Genomic DNA, 17,647 nt, shown 5'->3' on the forward strand with positions numbered 1-17,647 from the left:
CAGTCTATGGGATTGCAAAGAGTAGGACATGACTGAGCGACTAACAAACATAACACTTTCATTGTTTTAATGTCTCACATTAATTATTAGAGAACTTGTAATTCTACCATCAAAGATATATCTTTTTTTTCATATTGGGAAAGTTTTTTTACCTGCATTATTCATTTGTTGTTTAGTCACTAAGTCATGTCTGACTCTGCAACCCTAGGAACTGTAGCCCGCCAGGCTCCTCTGTCCATGGGATTTCCCAGGAAAGAATACTGGAGTGGGTTGCCATTTCCTTCTCCAGGGAATCTTCCTGACTCAGGGATTGAACTTGGGTATCCTGCATTGCAGGCAGATTCTTTACCATCTGAACCACCAGGGAAGCCTTATTCATTAATGACTCCCCAACCCCCTTATCTGTCTGTTTCATTACAACATGACCATTATTTTAAAGGTCTATATTTCACAAGTTTAACAGGGAGGGGACTGTGATAAGAGAATAATGCCCACTGCACAACTGACAACTGAATAAAGCTGTAGTTTCAGTAGCTTTCCCAGATTCAGTCATCATTCCTGATTATACCTTTAAGCTAAGAAACAACAACTATATAAAAACTATGCTACAAGTCCCAGAATTACAAACAAGTCATTTTCTTGCTTCTTTTCTTCTGCTTACTATGGATTTAATTTGCTCTCCTCTTTCTGGTGTCCTAAGGTAAAAGCTTAAGGGAACTGATTTTAGAGCCTTCCTCTTTTATAAAATATGCATTCAATGCAATAGATTTCCTCCTAGGCACTACTTTAGATGCTTCCTACAAAATTTGATAACCTGTGTTTTCACTTTCATTTACAGCTGACCTTTAAACAAACAACACGGGTTTAAAATGTGTGGGTCAACTTATATGGGGATTTTTTTCGATAAGTATGTACTATGGTTCTACACAATCTGAGGTTGACTGAAACCGTATGTAGGAAACCATGGAAACGCAGGCCCAACTATAACATTATACATAGACTTTCAACTACATGCAGGCAGTCGGTGCCAATAATGCCCACTTGTTCAAGGGTCAACTGCAGTTAAAAGTACTTTTAAATTTCTCTTGAAATTTCTTCTTTGACCCATGCATTACATAGAAGTACGTTGTTAAGTCTCTGTGCATTTTTAGATTTTTCTAAACAAGTCCTTTTGAACATTGAATGAATATGGGACCATATTAAAATAAGTTAATTCAAGGACTTCCATGGTGATCCAGTGGTTAAGACTCCGCCTTCCCAATGCAGACAGCCTAGGTGTGATCCCTGGTTGGGAAACGAGATCCTACAGGCCGCAACTAAGGCCTGGTGCAGACAAATAAATTAAAAAAAAAAAAAATATATATATATATATATAAGATAAAATAAAACTAGTTAATAATACAGTAGAGATGTTTTAAGACACAATAGTACCACACATAGATCCAGTACTAAGATGCCAGGAATATCAGAGAGTATACCGACAGGCCAAGTAAAAGACTAATATGGTTCTGAGCAGCTGGTTGGTAAAAACAAATTATGAATGGACTTTTAATAGAGAACTATCTCAAAAGTGGTGACCTTTTAGCTCAGCAGAATCTTATAGCCTTAATATCTCCCATAATTAGAAAATAACTGTAGAAAATAACCTACTTTAATTTTTTTCCCCAAGTCATCTTTATTGTGGTTGAAGGAATACTAGATACAAAAATCAGCTGATATTAACAGGAATGCGAAACATTTTTATCATGACTGTTCTTGCTGCACTGGGTAACAGAGAATTAAACAAAATTAGACCAATGGTCGTTAAGGGAAATCTCAAACACAGCACACAAGTTTAAAGTATACGTAATTGTCACCAAGCTAAATTTGAGGAGCTGGTGGAAGTCACGGAAGAATTTACTAGCTGACACTGGATTATAACATAAGAAAAGATAGGAATTTGAAGGGATTTTCAATGTAGCATCACTGTGGAAGCTTCTTTGCCTTGTAATTCAGTGTACAGAGAACTTGCAAACTGCTTTATGGTTATATAAACTGCCGCCCATTTTCCAAATCTGTTATCAAACACTGGAGAGAACAAGCTTCCAAACTAAATCTAAAGGCAGCCTGCTGTTACTTATTTGCCAACACGTATGGATTTTAAAAAAAAAAAAAAAAAATGAAGACCAGGCAGGCATTCTGGGAACTGGAATCTTCACATATTAAAGATAAGACACAGTATCATAATTTTTGCCCTGTAAGTCAAGGAGCAGTGAAATGCTCTGGTAATTAAAGTAACATAGTCAATATTATCTATAAATAATGAGCATGCAAGGATCTGCAAGATGATGAGTAAACATTTTGGCAGGGATCAACTGCCACATTGGAAGAGAAAGCAATGTCTTTATCAGGCCTTTCTTCTCTCTCTCCCCCATCACATCAATCTCATGGGAATTTCCCAGACAAAAGCCTTCTGCTTAGCTTTTAATGAATTAAACATCCATCTGACTTAATCTTTAGCATTTCTCTTGCTCTGCCCACAGGTAACTAACTAGCACGTAGCAGAAAGGTGGCCGGACAGGAGTGTAGAGAACTGGGCTTATGCCCGCATTTGACAAGGAACACATTTCTGTCTTTGGATCTCCATCTCTGTGTTTGAAAGAGTGAGAAGTTAAATTGAACTTGATGACGTTTACAGTTCCTTTTCAAAGGGCTTCCCTGGTGGCTTCAAGGTAAAGAATCTGTCTGCCAATGCAGGAGATGTGGGTTCGATCCCTGGGTCAAGAAGATCCCCTGGACAAAGAAATGGCAACCCACTCCAGTATTCTTGCCTGGGAAATCCAATGGACAGAGGAGCCTGGAGGGCTACAGTCCATGGGGTCCCAAAGAGTCGGACATGTGTAAGTGCCTAAAACAACAACAGTTCCTTTTCAGCCCCACAACTGATAACTACTGGATTCAGAAGTGTCCTGTCCCTACCACCCCCTTTTAAAGAGCTAGTTCTATCTCAGCTTTCTTAAAGGTTTCCACTAGCAGCAACTTGAGTGCCTCCTCTATTCAGGCAAAAAGTTTAAACAAGAAGCAATGTTCTTATTTTTTATGACCAAAATCCATATTAGTTACACCATTCAAAAAGATTCAATGAAATAATGTCTAACATTTTCAACTATATGCATATAAACATTTAAGATCATTGTAGCATAGCACATCCAACCATAAAACATCAAAGTGTGAAAAGGCTCTTCCTGCCCTTCCCTAAATTGGTGACACAGAACTTTTTCACTTCCAAATGTGAAATGTGATCCACACCCAGAAATGTGTCATAATTGGCATGGATATGCTATTAAAACTAGAGCTTCTTTTGCAGACAGCTACATAACATCTCAGGCATGTTGGTAAGAAAGGAATCATAATTGAGACTGGTGGTGACAGCATCTGGATGGTTAAGAGAAAATTAATCCTGTTTTACTAATGACAATTCCTATTAACAATGCCTAATTTCTCCATCATAATATAAATAGTCCACAGTCTCTACTATGTGACACATATACCTCTGCACAAAACAGCCCCACGCAAATGTTTTGGGTACACAGCATAACCATGACTACGCCATCATCAAACAACCATATACACCCAAGTCTTTGAAAACTTTTGGACTGGGGCTGGATGGAAGGAAAAGTATATAAACAGAAGAAAAAATGAAAAGCTAAAAATGAGGATTTTGGAATCCTCCCACTGAGAATGGCAAGCTTGGAGCCTTAAATCAACTTCAATGTTCATTTCAGAGACACTCCCCACCAAGCCCCGCCCGGTCCTGGTCCAACCTACACATCCACACCAAACACGTTTGCACATTTCAGACTCTAGAATAGCTCTGGGGATGAAAGGGCTGAAAGAAGACTTGGAAACAGCCACTCTTTGTGGGTCTGGTATCAGAACACAATAGTTTCAAGCAAAAAGACTTGTGAAGAAGAAAAGTCTACCTGTAGATTCAACCTTTTAAGAAGACTGACCCCATTTCCCCCCATTTGCCCCATAAGGAGCAAAATATTTTTTTCCCTGTCATTATCATATGCAAGAAAAATAGAAAATGCTCTAAGAAAGGGTCACATAGTTGTCAGACAAAGGAAGGCATGAAACAAGAGCTGTGACCCGACACAGCGAATGAAATTCACATGCTGAACCTCAAACACTTCATCAGTCCTCAAATCAACAAATATTACTACAGTGGAATGGCAGAGAGGGGAGAGTCATTCTGATGGGCAGAGTTTATAGTCTGGTCTGGATTGCTACCGCTGATTAATTGAATATTAAATGAGCTGTCCGATGATCTCATGTTTTTTATTAGGGTGCTAATATATCTTGCAAGAAGTTCTTACTGCCTTTCCTTAATCCCTGAAAGTTAGCATATACTAATAACAGACATCTGTCACTGGACCCCTTACATCCCGGTGCTTTCAACTCCTTCCTGATTATGTACATTTTTTAACCATATTTTCTTTCCATCCAGCAGGTTTGTTTGTCTTGAACAGACATTTTTTTCCACACATTTCTTCAGCTCCAGAGGAATTCCTGCCACAGGAATGAGGCCAGGGGATGGACACTGCCTCTCATATTAACATTATGCGAAGAAAAACACTACTTATAATGTTAAACCATCTTTACTCAATAATAAGCATTGGTTTGAGACCTCAACCACAGCCACTGACATTTAAAATCTACCAGTTGTTATGCATTTCAGGCTATGCATTACAGATTCAAGTTTTTTTCATCTTTTACTGAGATTTAATTGTTTATATGATGAACAATATTAAATTTTAACTAATTGGAGCACTTGCTGGCTTCACCCAATACCACTTACATATAGTGCTGCTGGTGCACTATAACTCAAGCCAGAACCAAGTTAGTGTTGAATTTGGTATCTAATTCTGTAAATTATCCCAAAACTTCTATTTTGGAAAGAGCAACTATCGCTTTCATATCCATGGCTAGCATGAGTATTTAAAACATCTAGATCTTCAGAGAGAATATTTCACAAAGAAAGAGCAACAGTTCATCACTTAAGTAGATGTAGATGTTGGATGATTCACTGGGCTTCTTCCTAGCTTTCCTATATGATTTATTTCCATATAACAGTTTCATAATATTTACGTAAGAAAAATTCAAGGTAGTATACGCAACAGGATTTTTAACTAAACTCACAACCAAATAAGTTAGAAATGTCTCCAGGTCCTTGTATCTGTGTTTCAGTCAATAAATAAAGCACTTTGTCAGGACTCTTGTTTTTTCTATTAATTTTGAGCCTTTACTTGAAAACCTTCTTGGGAATCAGTTTTCTGACAATCCTTTTCCACCTTTATATTTTTTCCCCTTCCATACTGTCCATTCCCAAACTAGTCTTAAATAAAGTTGATAATTATTCTCCTCTGGATGTTGTACTATGAATGTATCTCTTAGACCACTATCCACATTTTATTATGTTATTTGTATTACATAATATTGTATGTTTTATATATATGTGACATCACACACACACACACACACAGATCCTTCAAGACAGTAAGCCCCATAAAGACAGAAACCATGTTTTATTTATCTTTCTAATCTAGTGCTTGGGAGTGTAAATAAATGTTGCTGAATAAATACAAGCTGAATTTTCTCAATAAAGATCCTTTTTGTTTTTCATGGATTACTTCTCTGGAGATAAAACTGGTTTAAACTTACTAACCAAATAATGGGCTATAAATTATGTAGGAACAAGTTATTGTTACTCTAATACTCCAGGAAGGAAAAGCGAAGAAACGAAAATGTGTTGTGGACTCAGTGATCCACATTTAGCACTGAAATATAAGCTGCAGAAACTGGGCTTCACCCCTGACAACATGGTACTCTACCCATTAGCTTACGTCACTCACTTGAGGATCTCATATTCTCCATCTGTGGTGAAGTTTCTTTAGTGTGATGTGCTTTGGACTCAAAAGTAATAGCAATTCTGTGCAGTCAAAAAAGGACCTGGTTTGTCCCTTTCCTTTTATGTAATGGCCATCAGCATTATTATCCTCTCAGCTTCCCAGGTTTGACAAGGAACAATAGGCTTTAGTGATTGTGAAAAATAGTGATTGTGAGGGATGCCCCAGCCTTTAGACAGTGTGTAAGCAAATGGCTGCTTCCTCTGGATTCCATTCCCCCTTCTGTGAAAAACCAAAGCATAATATTTAACAACAAGATCCAGCTATTGTGAGGGTTAATTAGATTTAATGGGGGAAGGGAGGCGAGCTGATTAGGCACTATTCAAATTCAAAGAATCATTATTTTGTATCTAAAAATAATCCTCATTTAGGAGTAAAATTAATTTGGAAGCTCAATCTTTGGTAATCATCTTCCCATACTTAAAAAAAAAGCCATGGTTTTTAATCAAAATCCCATTCTAACCGCAATTCAATCAAGTAAAAAAATGGAGACCTGTGAATTTCCATTCACCTTTGTAGTAAGATAGTACACGATTCAATTCTTTTTCTTTTCTTTTCCCTCCCTCCTTTCCTTCCTTCACTTCTTCCTTTCTTTTTTTGAAGATAGACTATGTGTGGAAAGGTTAATTTTAGAGAATGAAGTAATGTAAACAAATATGGATTTTACTAATAAAACTACATTGAGTTTTGTTTGTCTTATATGAAATATTTGTGAAACAGTTCAAATTTCCTCTTTAAAGAATCAGTAGTCAGGACTTCTTTGGCAGTCCAGTGGTTAAGACTCTGTGCTTCCACCAGAGGGGACAAGGGCTCACATGGCCAAAAAACAAAAAAAAAGTCAGTAATCAATATTCTGTGGTTAAAATAACTTTTCAGGTTATTTCTGGTAAGTTTCATCTCTATTTTTGTTCAAGTGAAAGATCTTCATATTCCCCAGATTAAAAAATCAGATGCCTGGATATTTAAGGCTAAGGCCAGAAAAAGGGCATCTAAATAGTAATCATCAAAATTAATGTAATAGATTAATTTATTATGAAAATTTTCATGAGGAATAGAAGCTGGTACCTGAGAAAACTCTGAGTTGTCTAAATCTTACTAAAAACATAGTGTCTTCAAAAAATGGGACACATTCTTTAAAAATGTAACAGTTGATAATCCTGGGAAATATGCCATATCTATTTGGAAAAAAATGTTGCACTCAGTTTTTGGTGAAGGAAGACTTTTGGCTGGAAAGGAACTCTATTCATGTTTGTTTAGAATTTTCCAAACGAAAGGGAAATAATGTAGTTCAGGCAGTAGAAATGTATTCTCTACAGAGAACCAGGAATAACTGACACAGTCCTATTAAAAATTCCCAGAGAACTTACAAATTCTCATCACTTTGACTGTATACTCACCAAGCAAACTTCTGATTATTCATTCGATTTCCCCGGACCCTTGATACTGGGGACGGATGTACCCTGTAGTAGGTAGATGAGAATAATCCAGTCATTAAAAAAGCATTTTCCTGATTACAAGTGAACAAAAAGTGATCAGGCTTATAAATGATCTCTTTCAGATTAGCTTAATGTAAAATGGCTTAAGCACCTCTTCGTAAATGAATGCAGTTCAATCCCTATGGCTGTAGACCTGCAGTCTCTCTCTCCTTTTGCACCACTTTTAACATAACAAGCATTTGTCACAATGTGCCCTGTGAAGATCCCCCAAAGCAGGACCAGTTTTAATAAGTTGATTCATTCAGTCAGTCCAACAAAAAGTTACTGTTGCCAACCTAATCCCTGCCAGGTTTAGGAGTGCATAAAAATAACATAAGGTCTAATGCTGACCCTCAACAAACCCTTTCTGCTACCTGTTCCCATAAGGACAAAAAGAGATAGTCTAAGTACACACTCCCTCAGTCAACTTCTAGATTTAAAGCCCTAAAGTAACATAGCAAAGGAGATCAGCATACACACCCTCCCCAAATATGTTACTTTGGCATAATGATTATTTTGATTTGAAGGCAGCCACAATCACAAACACAGGAAGAGCTCTCTACCTTTCCTCTATATGCCTAAAGGCAGGGCATATATTCCCCTTTTGTAAAGGAAATTTTAATTTGTAAAGGCCTTCCATCCAACAATCCCCATATCAGGAGAAGGAATACAACATACAACTCATCACCAGAAACGGTACTGAGATGAGCTGGCATAAACAACCCTTATTTACCATTACTTCCCCCCCATACACTTCCTTGCTACCTCCCTAAAATGTAGCCCGTTAGACGCCCAGACTCCCTTGTCTTTTGACAAAGCAAGCCTCCACATTTTTTTTGCCTTTGTTAAAGTGGTATATAAGCCCCAAATTCTAACCAGCCCTTTGAATTACTCATCACTGAGTATTCCTGCAAGCATGAGTGCATGTCTTATGTGTAAATAAACTGTTGTTTCCTCTAGCTAATGTACCTATTGTCAGTTTAATCTGCACACCTTCAGACACTAAACTTTAGAGGGCAGAGGCAAAAATTAACCCCCATCCCTTAAACTACAGTGCTGTGCCAAGTCACTTCAAGTCAGGTCTGACTCTTCGCAACCCAATGGACTGTAGCCTGCCAGACTGCACTTTGCACTCAGAACATTTATTTCTTCCAACATCCCTCCTCTGTCCATGGAACTCTCCAGGCAAAAATACTGGAGTGGGGTGCTGGCCCCTTATAGTAACTTCATCCAAATGTCCCCGCACAGAATCTGTGGGAGGAAGGATGGGTGAGTAGTTATGTTTAGGTGAAAGCTCTTCTATATGTGGTGCTCCCTAGCCAGGCTTTGAAGGAGACCATGTCAATTCAAACCTTTAGCTAAATAATGGGGGAAAGACAGTAAAGACCATATTGTTGTACAAGCTCCTTGGATTGGAGTCATCCAGTGGAAATGCTTGAAATTTCTAGGGACTGCTGATGTCTTCCAAGCCGGAGTTAGCTACTGAACCTCCATGAACCTCCACCTCTTTGTGGGTCACTTACTGGCAGCACAATTTGTTCCACTTCCTGTCCCCGTGGCCAACTTCCTGCTTTCTTCTCTCTTTACCAGGTTATTTGCGAGATCTAGGCAGTGCTCAGGCTTGTGCTATCTTTACCCTTTAGATCGCAGTCATTACTCTTATTCGCAAGACAAGAAAGTAAACCGGAATTTTAAATAGGTCTTAAAAGTCCAGTTAGAACCAAGAGCCCCAAGGTTCGTTCGAATTCCCATTCTCCACAGCTGTTCGGAGAGTGAGAATCATTTCAAAGCAGACAAAACAGTTCTAGCCCCTCTGAAGGGCCAAATCCAGTCTTTCTGTAAATCCAGAGCCAGACTGCACTTTGCACTCAGTAAGCTTATTTCTTCCAACATCCCTTATTAACATTCTTTTCCTCACAGCCCTTCTCAATGGCTGCTGCAGCTGAGCTGCTCAGCGCAGATTTCCTGCTCCATGTTGGGGAGGGGATGTTAATTATGCAGAAAGATGGAGAGCGGCCAGACAGCCCCTCTGGTGAACTGTCTCATTCAAGTACGGCCCACTTCCTGCTGTTTTGCAGCTACAAGGATCACCTGTTGGTCTTGGCATTTGGCCAACCTGGGGCCTAGCGGAAATGACAGACTCAGCTAGAAATGAAAGCCAGCTCATATTCCAGTACCCCAAATTGGGGACAGAGTGAACAAACATGCAATAAAAATGCACAAGAGTTACACACAAGGTAACAAGGCTCTCTTTTCCCCTGCTCTGCTTTTTTCTTTCAGTCTGTCTGCTTGAAATACAATCATGAAAATGGAAGAACTGTGAGCCAAAAAATGTCTGTCCAGTTGAAGTCCCCTGACCTAGGGGAAAATGAAGGAAATCCTCTTGAGCCTTGCCTACATTCCCCCTGGGGTGTCAGAATCCTACTGCCTGAAGACAGTTTTAACAAGTAATAGCCCAAATACACACACATTCTTTAATTCATTCTGCACTCTTTTATGTTTACTGCATACTGATTCCTCCTTAACCTTACTTCTAGTCATCGTGATAATTCTACCAGGTGAAGTTTGATAATATAGAAATATTCTCCCACTAATGCTTCTCATTGCATGTATCACTGGGGAAAAAATGGGTCTGTTTAACCTATAGCTGGGCTTCCCAGGTGAGGCGGTGGTAAAGAATCTGCCTGCCAATACAGGAGACACAGGGGACTTGGGTTTGATCCCTAGGTTGGGAAGATCCCCTATAGTAGGAAATGGCAACTTGCTCTAGTATTCCTGCCTGGAGAATCCCATGGACAGAGGAGCCTGGTGAGTTACAGTCTATGGGGTTGCAAAGAGTCAGACATGACTGAACACATACACACATGCAACTTATAGTACAATATTCTCTAGGTAATTGTACCTTTTAGCAAAACTCTATTGACCCACAGATCAAACACTGTAAGTAGATAATTTTTATAATGGTTTAAGTTCTTCAAATAATTCCTGATTTTGTGTGATCAAATAATTATAAAGCCTTTTACATTAAAATGGTAAAATAAGAAAGGTTTTTTTCCTTTCCCGAAGTGAGTGAATTGATAACTCAGAGCTTACTTTATCTGAGGAAAGTAGACCATCAATTTGCATTTCAGCTACTTGCCAAATTTCATTTCTTCAAAGAAATATGCTGTATTTCTGTGTGCGTTGTCTTTTAAGTGGTGACACTTCTTACCATCGCCTACCTTCTTTCCACATATAGCAGCTAGGCAGGTAGCAAAGTCAAAATCCCAGTAGGAGAAACCACCGTCTAATTTGCATGTCATGCATTATTCATGACCTCCTGATTCCTGCACCTGCATCTAGGCAGGAAGCTTGCAGGGCATGTTCATTACTTTTAGCCTCACACAGGCTCCATTACTAAGCCACTTTGTTCTCTAAGTGCGGGTTTCAGGCCTTAGTACTAACCACTGGATAGGGAAAGAAAAAAAAAAAAAAATCACCAGGCTGCAAGGAAGGGCAAGGTTCATTGTTGTATAACATGCATTCAATCCTACAACGTGCTCTTCTAAGACTGACAGTTCATGTCAGATGGAAATGCTCCTATTTGGTGATTTACATTACACAAAAAAAGAAGCTATAACATTAAGGCCATGTACACCAACTGTTCTATTTATATATACTTACTCATCTGAGGCAGACAGCATGTTTATAATTTTACCCAACACAAGGCTTAATTTAGCTTTCTTGCTAAGCATGTGAGAACTTTTTAGATACCTTCTTACACAAATCAGTCTTCCTTCTTTGGGTATAAGCACTGAAAGACCTGACCCTCAAATCTTGCACGGTAATGACTAACATTTATAGTTAATCAGGACAATGTGATTGTTCCTGTTTTTCAATATTTTACTGAACCTACCTGAATGGCTGGTGGCTGGAAGGGGGTTGTGAAACCCTGATCCCCGAGGCAGAAAAGCTGTGACCACTTAAATCCAATCTTAAGGCCCCCAGTGGAATTGAAATGAAGTGGTAGACAGAACAAACTATGTAAGTGTCTGGGATTGAATTCCAACTCCACCATTTACCAAAGGTGTTATCTTAGGGCAAGGTACTTAAACCTGTCTGCCTTTCTGTCTTCTCATCTGCACCAGTGGAGGCAATGATAGTAGCCACCTTCTAGCTCTGTGAGATTTTAGTTAATAATGTTAAAGTGTTCAGAACAGTGCTAACTACCCAGGAAGCAGTCCATACATGCTAGCTATTATCACTAGTAGTGCTGAAACTGAATTGGAAAGGATATGAAGATGGAACTGGAATATCCAGTTAATTCCACAGGATTGAGATAAATGTGCTCTACAAGCCCACAGTCTTGATTACTACATTTGTATCACTTCCCTCAAGGTGAGGAAATAAAGAGAAATAAACACCTATAGAGTAACATGAACCAAATACTGTGGTTTCTAAGGTATGGCTTCCTCTTTGGCATCTCATTTTGTCCATTCTTTATGGACTGTAGCCCACTAGGCTCCTCTGTCCATGGGATTCTCCAGGCAAGAATACTGAAGTGGGTTGCCATGCCCTCCTCCAGGGTATCTTCCTGACTGAGGGATCAAACCCATATCTTTCACATTTCCTGCATTGGCAGGGAGGTTCTTTACCACTAAATGGGAAGTCCTATTAGAAGACAAATCTTCTGTAGTTTTAAGTTAGTAATTATAGCATACAAAGTCACTCTTACTTGCTGAGCCCTTACTGGGTGCAGACTGTGCTAAGTATTTACTTTAGTCACATTATCTTACTTTCTCCTCATCATTAATATCCACATTTCACCATTGAGAAAACACAAGGTTTAGAAGAGTTAGTAACTTGCTAGAGCTGCAGGGGAAAAAAGCAAAATCAGAACTTGGACAAACGTGTGAACGACCTATCTTCCTCCAGATTATCATTCAATTCTTGTGAGCTCACATATATTCCCTCCCCGCTACCCCAGAGGCTGCAATAAAGTGAATTAGCACCAGGGGTCTTAATGAACCTCAGCATTTATTTAAGCCCAAGTGAACATTCTACAGTATAAGCAGGTGGTCTTCCTGGCCTAAAACTGGCACTGAGCTAAATATTAAGCTTTCAGGGACTCATCAGAAATAGCATCACAGTCATACACTTTGTTTTCCTTTTAACTCTTTGTGGAAATTTCTTGCTATTAGTGTTTCCATTTAAATATATAATGTACAACACATGAGCTCGGCTGCTCCTGCTCACAGCACCAACTGTCCTGCTGTTCACACTGTCTGCACTGTTCCCTGCACCCAGGGTAGGCAAGGTGTGAGCTAAGAGCCTGGAAGCAGGCACAAGCAGCCATAATGAAATGACGACACATTTATTCTCTTCTGGCTGACGAAGTAGCCATAACGGAGCCATAACATAACTTCATATAACATAACCATGACGTTGCTTCAATGGAGCCCCTATGCAGCAGCAGCCAGGGCTTTCACAGTGAAGCTCATACTAGCATACTGCACAAAATAGTCCGTGACCAAGCAAGTACCTCATTATGTGCATGCACAGTGCTATAAGTGATCTCAGCAGTTACACAACCCTGCAAAGTCACTGTTCACAGAACATGGGGTGGGAGAGCTTGACTGGCGCCATCTTGTTAACTTCCCCACAATGTGTAAGCTGGAGATGGTAAAAATGAATCCACTTCCTCACTTCCCATTTTCCTGAGAATCCAATCCCATTCAGTTTGTGACCGCAGGTGTCTGATGAAACCATCTTCGTTATGGTCATCAATGGCCTCCATGTTTTCATATCTAATGGGTCAGTCTCAATTGTCTTCTCAAACTCTCCATAGTGACTCACCTAACTGATTACTCCATCCTTGACCCTGCTCAGCATCAGTGACATTTTCCCAGTCTTCTTCCTCCTCTTCCTTTTGTTTTTTTTTCCTTTGCCTGAGCCTCTTCCACCCATTCTTCTGAACTCTAAACGTTAGCATGGTCTAGGGATGATTTTCCCATGATTTTTCTCTACTCTGTTTCAACTCACTCCCTGGATGAAGGAGTCTCCAAAATAGCCCCCTCATACCCTTGATCATCTCATCCATTTCTAGGCCCTAGTTACCATCCATATAACAATATTTCCAGGATTTCAATCTCTAGCCCTGTCCCCAAAGCAGGCCAGACAGGTTTTTGAATCCCAACCAACTTTACCCTTTAAAAAAAAATATTCCTCTCCATATCTTCCCAGGCTCGAAAATGGCCACTTCATTCACCCGGCTGCAACCCTGAAATAGTACTTCAGTCATTCACGCTCTCATGCCCCATATGTTAGACAGGCTAATCAATACTGAGAGAAATCTGAATAAATTATTATTTCAGAGACCCATAAAATAGTTATTGTGGGAACTGCTTATCTAGTGAGATTAGAGATTTTCATTATAAGATCTGGAGAAATTATTATATACACAAATTTTCTCTTCTTAAATTCACTTTTATCTTTTTAAACTTTTAAGTTTTATATTGGATTATAGATGATTAACCATGTTGTCATAGTTTCAGGTGCACATCACTTTTCTCCTGTTATATAATCAAAAACCTGTACTTTCTTCCATAAATTGATGCAATTATTTGAAAAAACACACACCTTAACAACTCAGTTTGCTACATCTGTGGAAGAAAAGACTCTACAATTATTTGTAAGTACAGAATTTTCCTATGTAGAATCACAGGAAAGATCATTTTAAAATAATTCTTGATATTCCTGTCTACGTACACAAAGTTATAATGAATACAAGTTCTCATGATTGTTCAGGTTACTCTGGATGCTTTCATCATGTTATATAAATACACACACACACACACACTACTCTTGACCAGAGCATGACTCCATTATTTAAGCCAAGTAGGCCCTTTCTGCTCTTAGTTTTCATCAAGTCAGTGATAAGATGACCATTAGGAATGTCATATATTGTCTACAAATTATTTTTCCCCTCATTATATGTAAATGGAAGGACTGATGTTGAAGCTGAAACTCCAATACTTTGGCCACCTGATGCAAAGATCTGACTCTTTTGAAAAGACCCTGATGCTGGGAAAGATTGAGGGTGGGAAGATAAGGGGCAACAGAGGACTGAGGTGGTTGGAAGGCATCACTGACTCAATGGACATGAGTTTGAGCAAACTCTGGGAGATAGTGAAGGGCAGGGAAACATGGTGTGCTAAAGTCCATGGGATTAGAAAGGGACACAATTTAGCGACTGAACATCAACAGCCTTTCAGAGTCCTGGACAGGCACATATACTGTTCTGTGGCAAACAGCTCCAGCCTTTTCTATGAATCACCTGTGGCAAAAGGGTCAGAGATGGTGTGAAACACACCTGGGTTCCTGTTTGTATACTTAATATATATGATAGGGGCTTCCTAAGTGGTGCTGGTGGTAAAGAACCCACCTGTCAATGCAGGAGACATAAAAGATGTGGTTTCAATCACTGAGTCAGGAAGATCCCCTGGAGGAGGAAATGGCAACCCACCTCAGTATTCTTGCATGGAGAATCACCAAGGACAGAGGAGGATGGAAGGTTACAATCCATAGGGTTGCAAAGAGTCGGATATGACTGAAGTGACTTAGCAGGCATGCATATACATGACAAAAGGCAAAGTAGAAGAGACAGTGAAAGAAAATAAATGTGCTCTGGGTCTTGCCTCCTTTGGCCCCACATGAGATGGGCTTTCTATGAGCCCGTGCCCAGCATAGTGTGGGCCTAGGACCCATCCAGGGCCAGGAAACCAAAGCAGATGTTTCTGTCACTTCCTCATCTCTGGAGAAATTCGTGGAAAATCACTGGACCTTGTGGAGAGACTGCTGAATTTCAAATAAAGTCTACAGTTCAGTTAATATTGTTGAACCAATAATAATTTTTTTGGTTGGGACCGCTGCACTATGGTTTACGTAAGACAGAAACCACAGAGAAGTTGAAAAGATTCTCTACAGAATTTTTGCAACTTTTAAATATTAAAGTTTTAAAAAATTAAAATTATTTAAAAATAAGCCATTTCTAAAATGCTATTCCTTTACTGGGATAAGAATATAAGCAATACAAGTCTTCTAAGAACTCCTTTTTCCCTGTTTCATTTCATGCTTTTCAACAGTTTGTTATTATCGATAGCAGTCATTTTATTTTATGAATTTACATATAGTATATCTCTGTGTGTACACTCTCACACGGTTTTTTTGGGCGGTAATTAAACTCATCAATCAACAATTCTACTGCTTTCACCATCATAATTTTCATGCACTGGGTAGGGAATTACTAGTAACAGGTAGGTTGAAAAGTGGTAGAAAGAAAGGAGTAGAAGAATACAAAATGAAGTCATTTTTAAAAGGTTAATAAAAATAAAGCTGTGATGAGATTGGGGGAGGAAATTTAGATCATGACTACAGATCAACAACCTATATTGTAGACCTGACACTTATCCAGGTAATAGAGATTCCACATTGCTGCTCCAACCTGAGCTATCCTGATAATTGGTTCAATTTTTCACTTCATTTTCCATGTTTGTAAGTCTGACATATTATTTTTCAGCGTTCAGTATACGGTGCATTAAGGTTCCCATCTTTTTAATATGTGAACTGAAATGCTTTGACTCAGTCATCAGTGTGGATGGCGCTAGAGGAATTTCATGAATTGACAGGCATTCTGATTGGTAGTTATTCTATTAGTCACACTGCCAATGCCTTTTATTTGGTGTGCTCTGTCAAGAAAGAGGAGTAAGTAGTTGAAGAATTACTTCAAACGGTTTTACTGCCTCTGGCTGCATTAATTCTTAGATGCCTCATTTAGGCTGAAAAAAAGAGGCAAAGTTAAAGTATGCAACGTGGGCATTTTGTCACCCCAAATTGGATCTATTACAACTCGGCACTCTCTCAAGAAGGTGTTATAGCTCACTGGGCTGCACTGTTTTTCCTTTGAGTAAGACAAAATTTTACATCGTTTGGTTCACAGGCGTAATGAAAATGGCATCAAGGAGACCCTAAAGATGATAAGCCATCACTAAAAGAAAATGTAGCTTTACATTTCACTTACAATAAAATTTCAAATGCTAGAAAAACTTCAACTTGGTAATTAAATGTAACTGTTATCTCTCTTTTAATAATGCATTTAAAAGAAATGGATTTATGGATTTGTATGTGTGTGTATAAAGCCTGATTTGCTTTTCTTTAACTAGATATTAAATAAATCAAAAGGAATGGTACCCAAGAGGTGGACTCAACATTGAATCCAGAGCAGGCTGATCGGCAGACAGCTGTAAGAAGCTGTTTTTTCACTGCCAAAACTGACCGCCAACAAACTTGGAGGACTTTGCGGGAAAGGAACCAGGAAATGACTTACTGGCTTATCCAGAGACACTTTATTTTAGAATGTGGCATCGGAGCCCAAGAGGTGCCAAACCCATCCATCAGTACTCACAGCGTGAAAGGTACTTGTGGAGACTGTCAAGAAATATATGAAATATCACACACTCACTTACCAACAAAATTGGACAGAGAGCAATGCACCCACCATATAAGCCCTGCCAAAATGAACCAGGCCTTCTACAGCTGAACACCATCATTTACACTAATTGCATTCACATTCACCATTACCTCCTCTCCCACCATCAGCCATTGGTATTGATACCTTCTTTCCACTGCTTCATGGAGCACTGGCCCAAGAGACTACAGAGTTTTTCCACAGACACACCTATGGGCTAGTATGACATTAACAAAATAGGCAAGCTCAAGTGCAGCTAGTTTTGTTAATTTGGTTATTTTTGAATTTGATACAGATTGCAACATTGTTGTTCTGGTTGTTTGTGAAGCACCAGACCATGACTGTGATTGAAAAAGATAGAGAGGAAAGAACTGATTAAAGTGTATTAGGCGCTATGCACTTGCCAACCAATTTACGTGATAATATACTAATCCAAGATATGGCCTCTGACCTTGAAAACAGACTATAGTGCAACTAGGTAAGTATCCAAGAACCTTAGAAATACTAATATAAAATAAAGAATGTCAGTTCTCCAAATAGGAGAGTTGTCACAAGACAGTAGATGATGAAATAATGGAAATATTGATAACTTTAAGAGGGTAGAAGAGAGGAAACACTACTTCAAGAAAAGGGTATGGGATGGTGCTGGGTTGCCCAGGCTATATCTCCTGAGCAGCACGATGAAGCCCTCAAGCATGAAGGTGAGGATAAAATAGGAG

General features: G+C 39.1%; 1 protein-coding gene across 9 annotated transcripts in view; it reads right to left on the reverse strand.

The window, feature by feature from the left end:
• KLF12 (KLF transcription factor 12) overlaps window positions 1-17,647 on the reverse strand; it is a 657,687-nt gene that overhangs the window by 76,076 nt on the left and 563,964 nt on the right. For all 9 annotated transcript variants that reach the window (XM_061133269.1, XM_061133271.1, XM_061133265.1 and 6 more), the window contains one exon: window positions 7,346-7,408. In XM_061133269.1, the coding sequence (XP_060989252.1) occupies window positions 7,346-7,408 (63 nt within the window). The remainder of the gene's footprint in view (window positions 1-7,345; window positions 7,409-17,647) is intronic.

This window comes from Dama dama, chromosome 30 (assembly GCF_033118175.1).
Source record: "Dama dama isolate Ldn47 chromosome 30, ASM3311817v1, whole genome shotgun sequence".
In the NCBI taxonomy this organism is placed as follows: domain Eukaryota; kingdom Metazoa; phylum Chordata; class Mammalia; order Artiodactyla; family Cervidae; genus Dama; species Dama dama.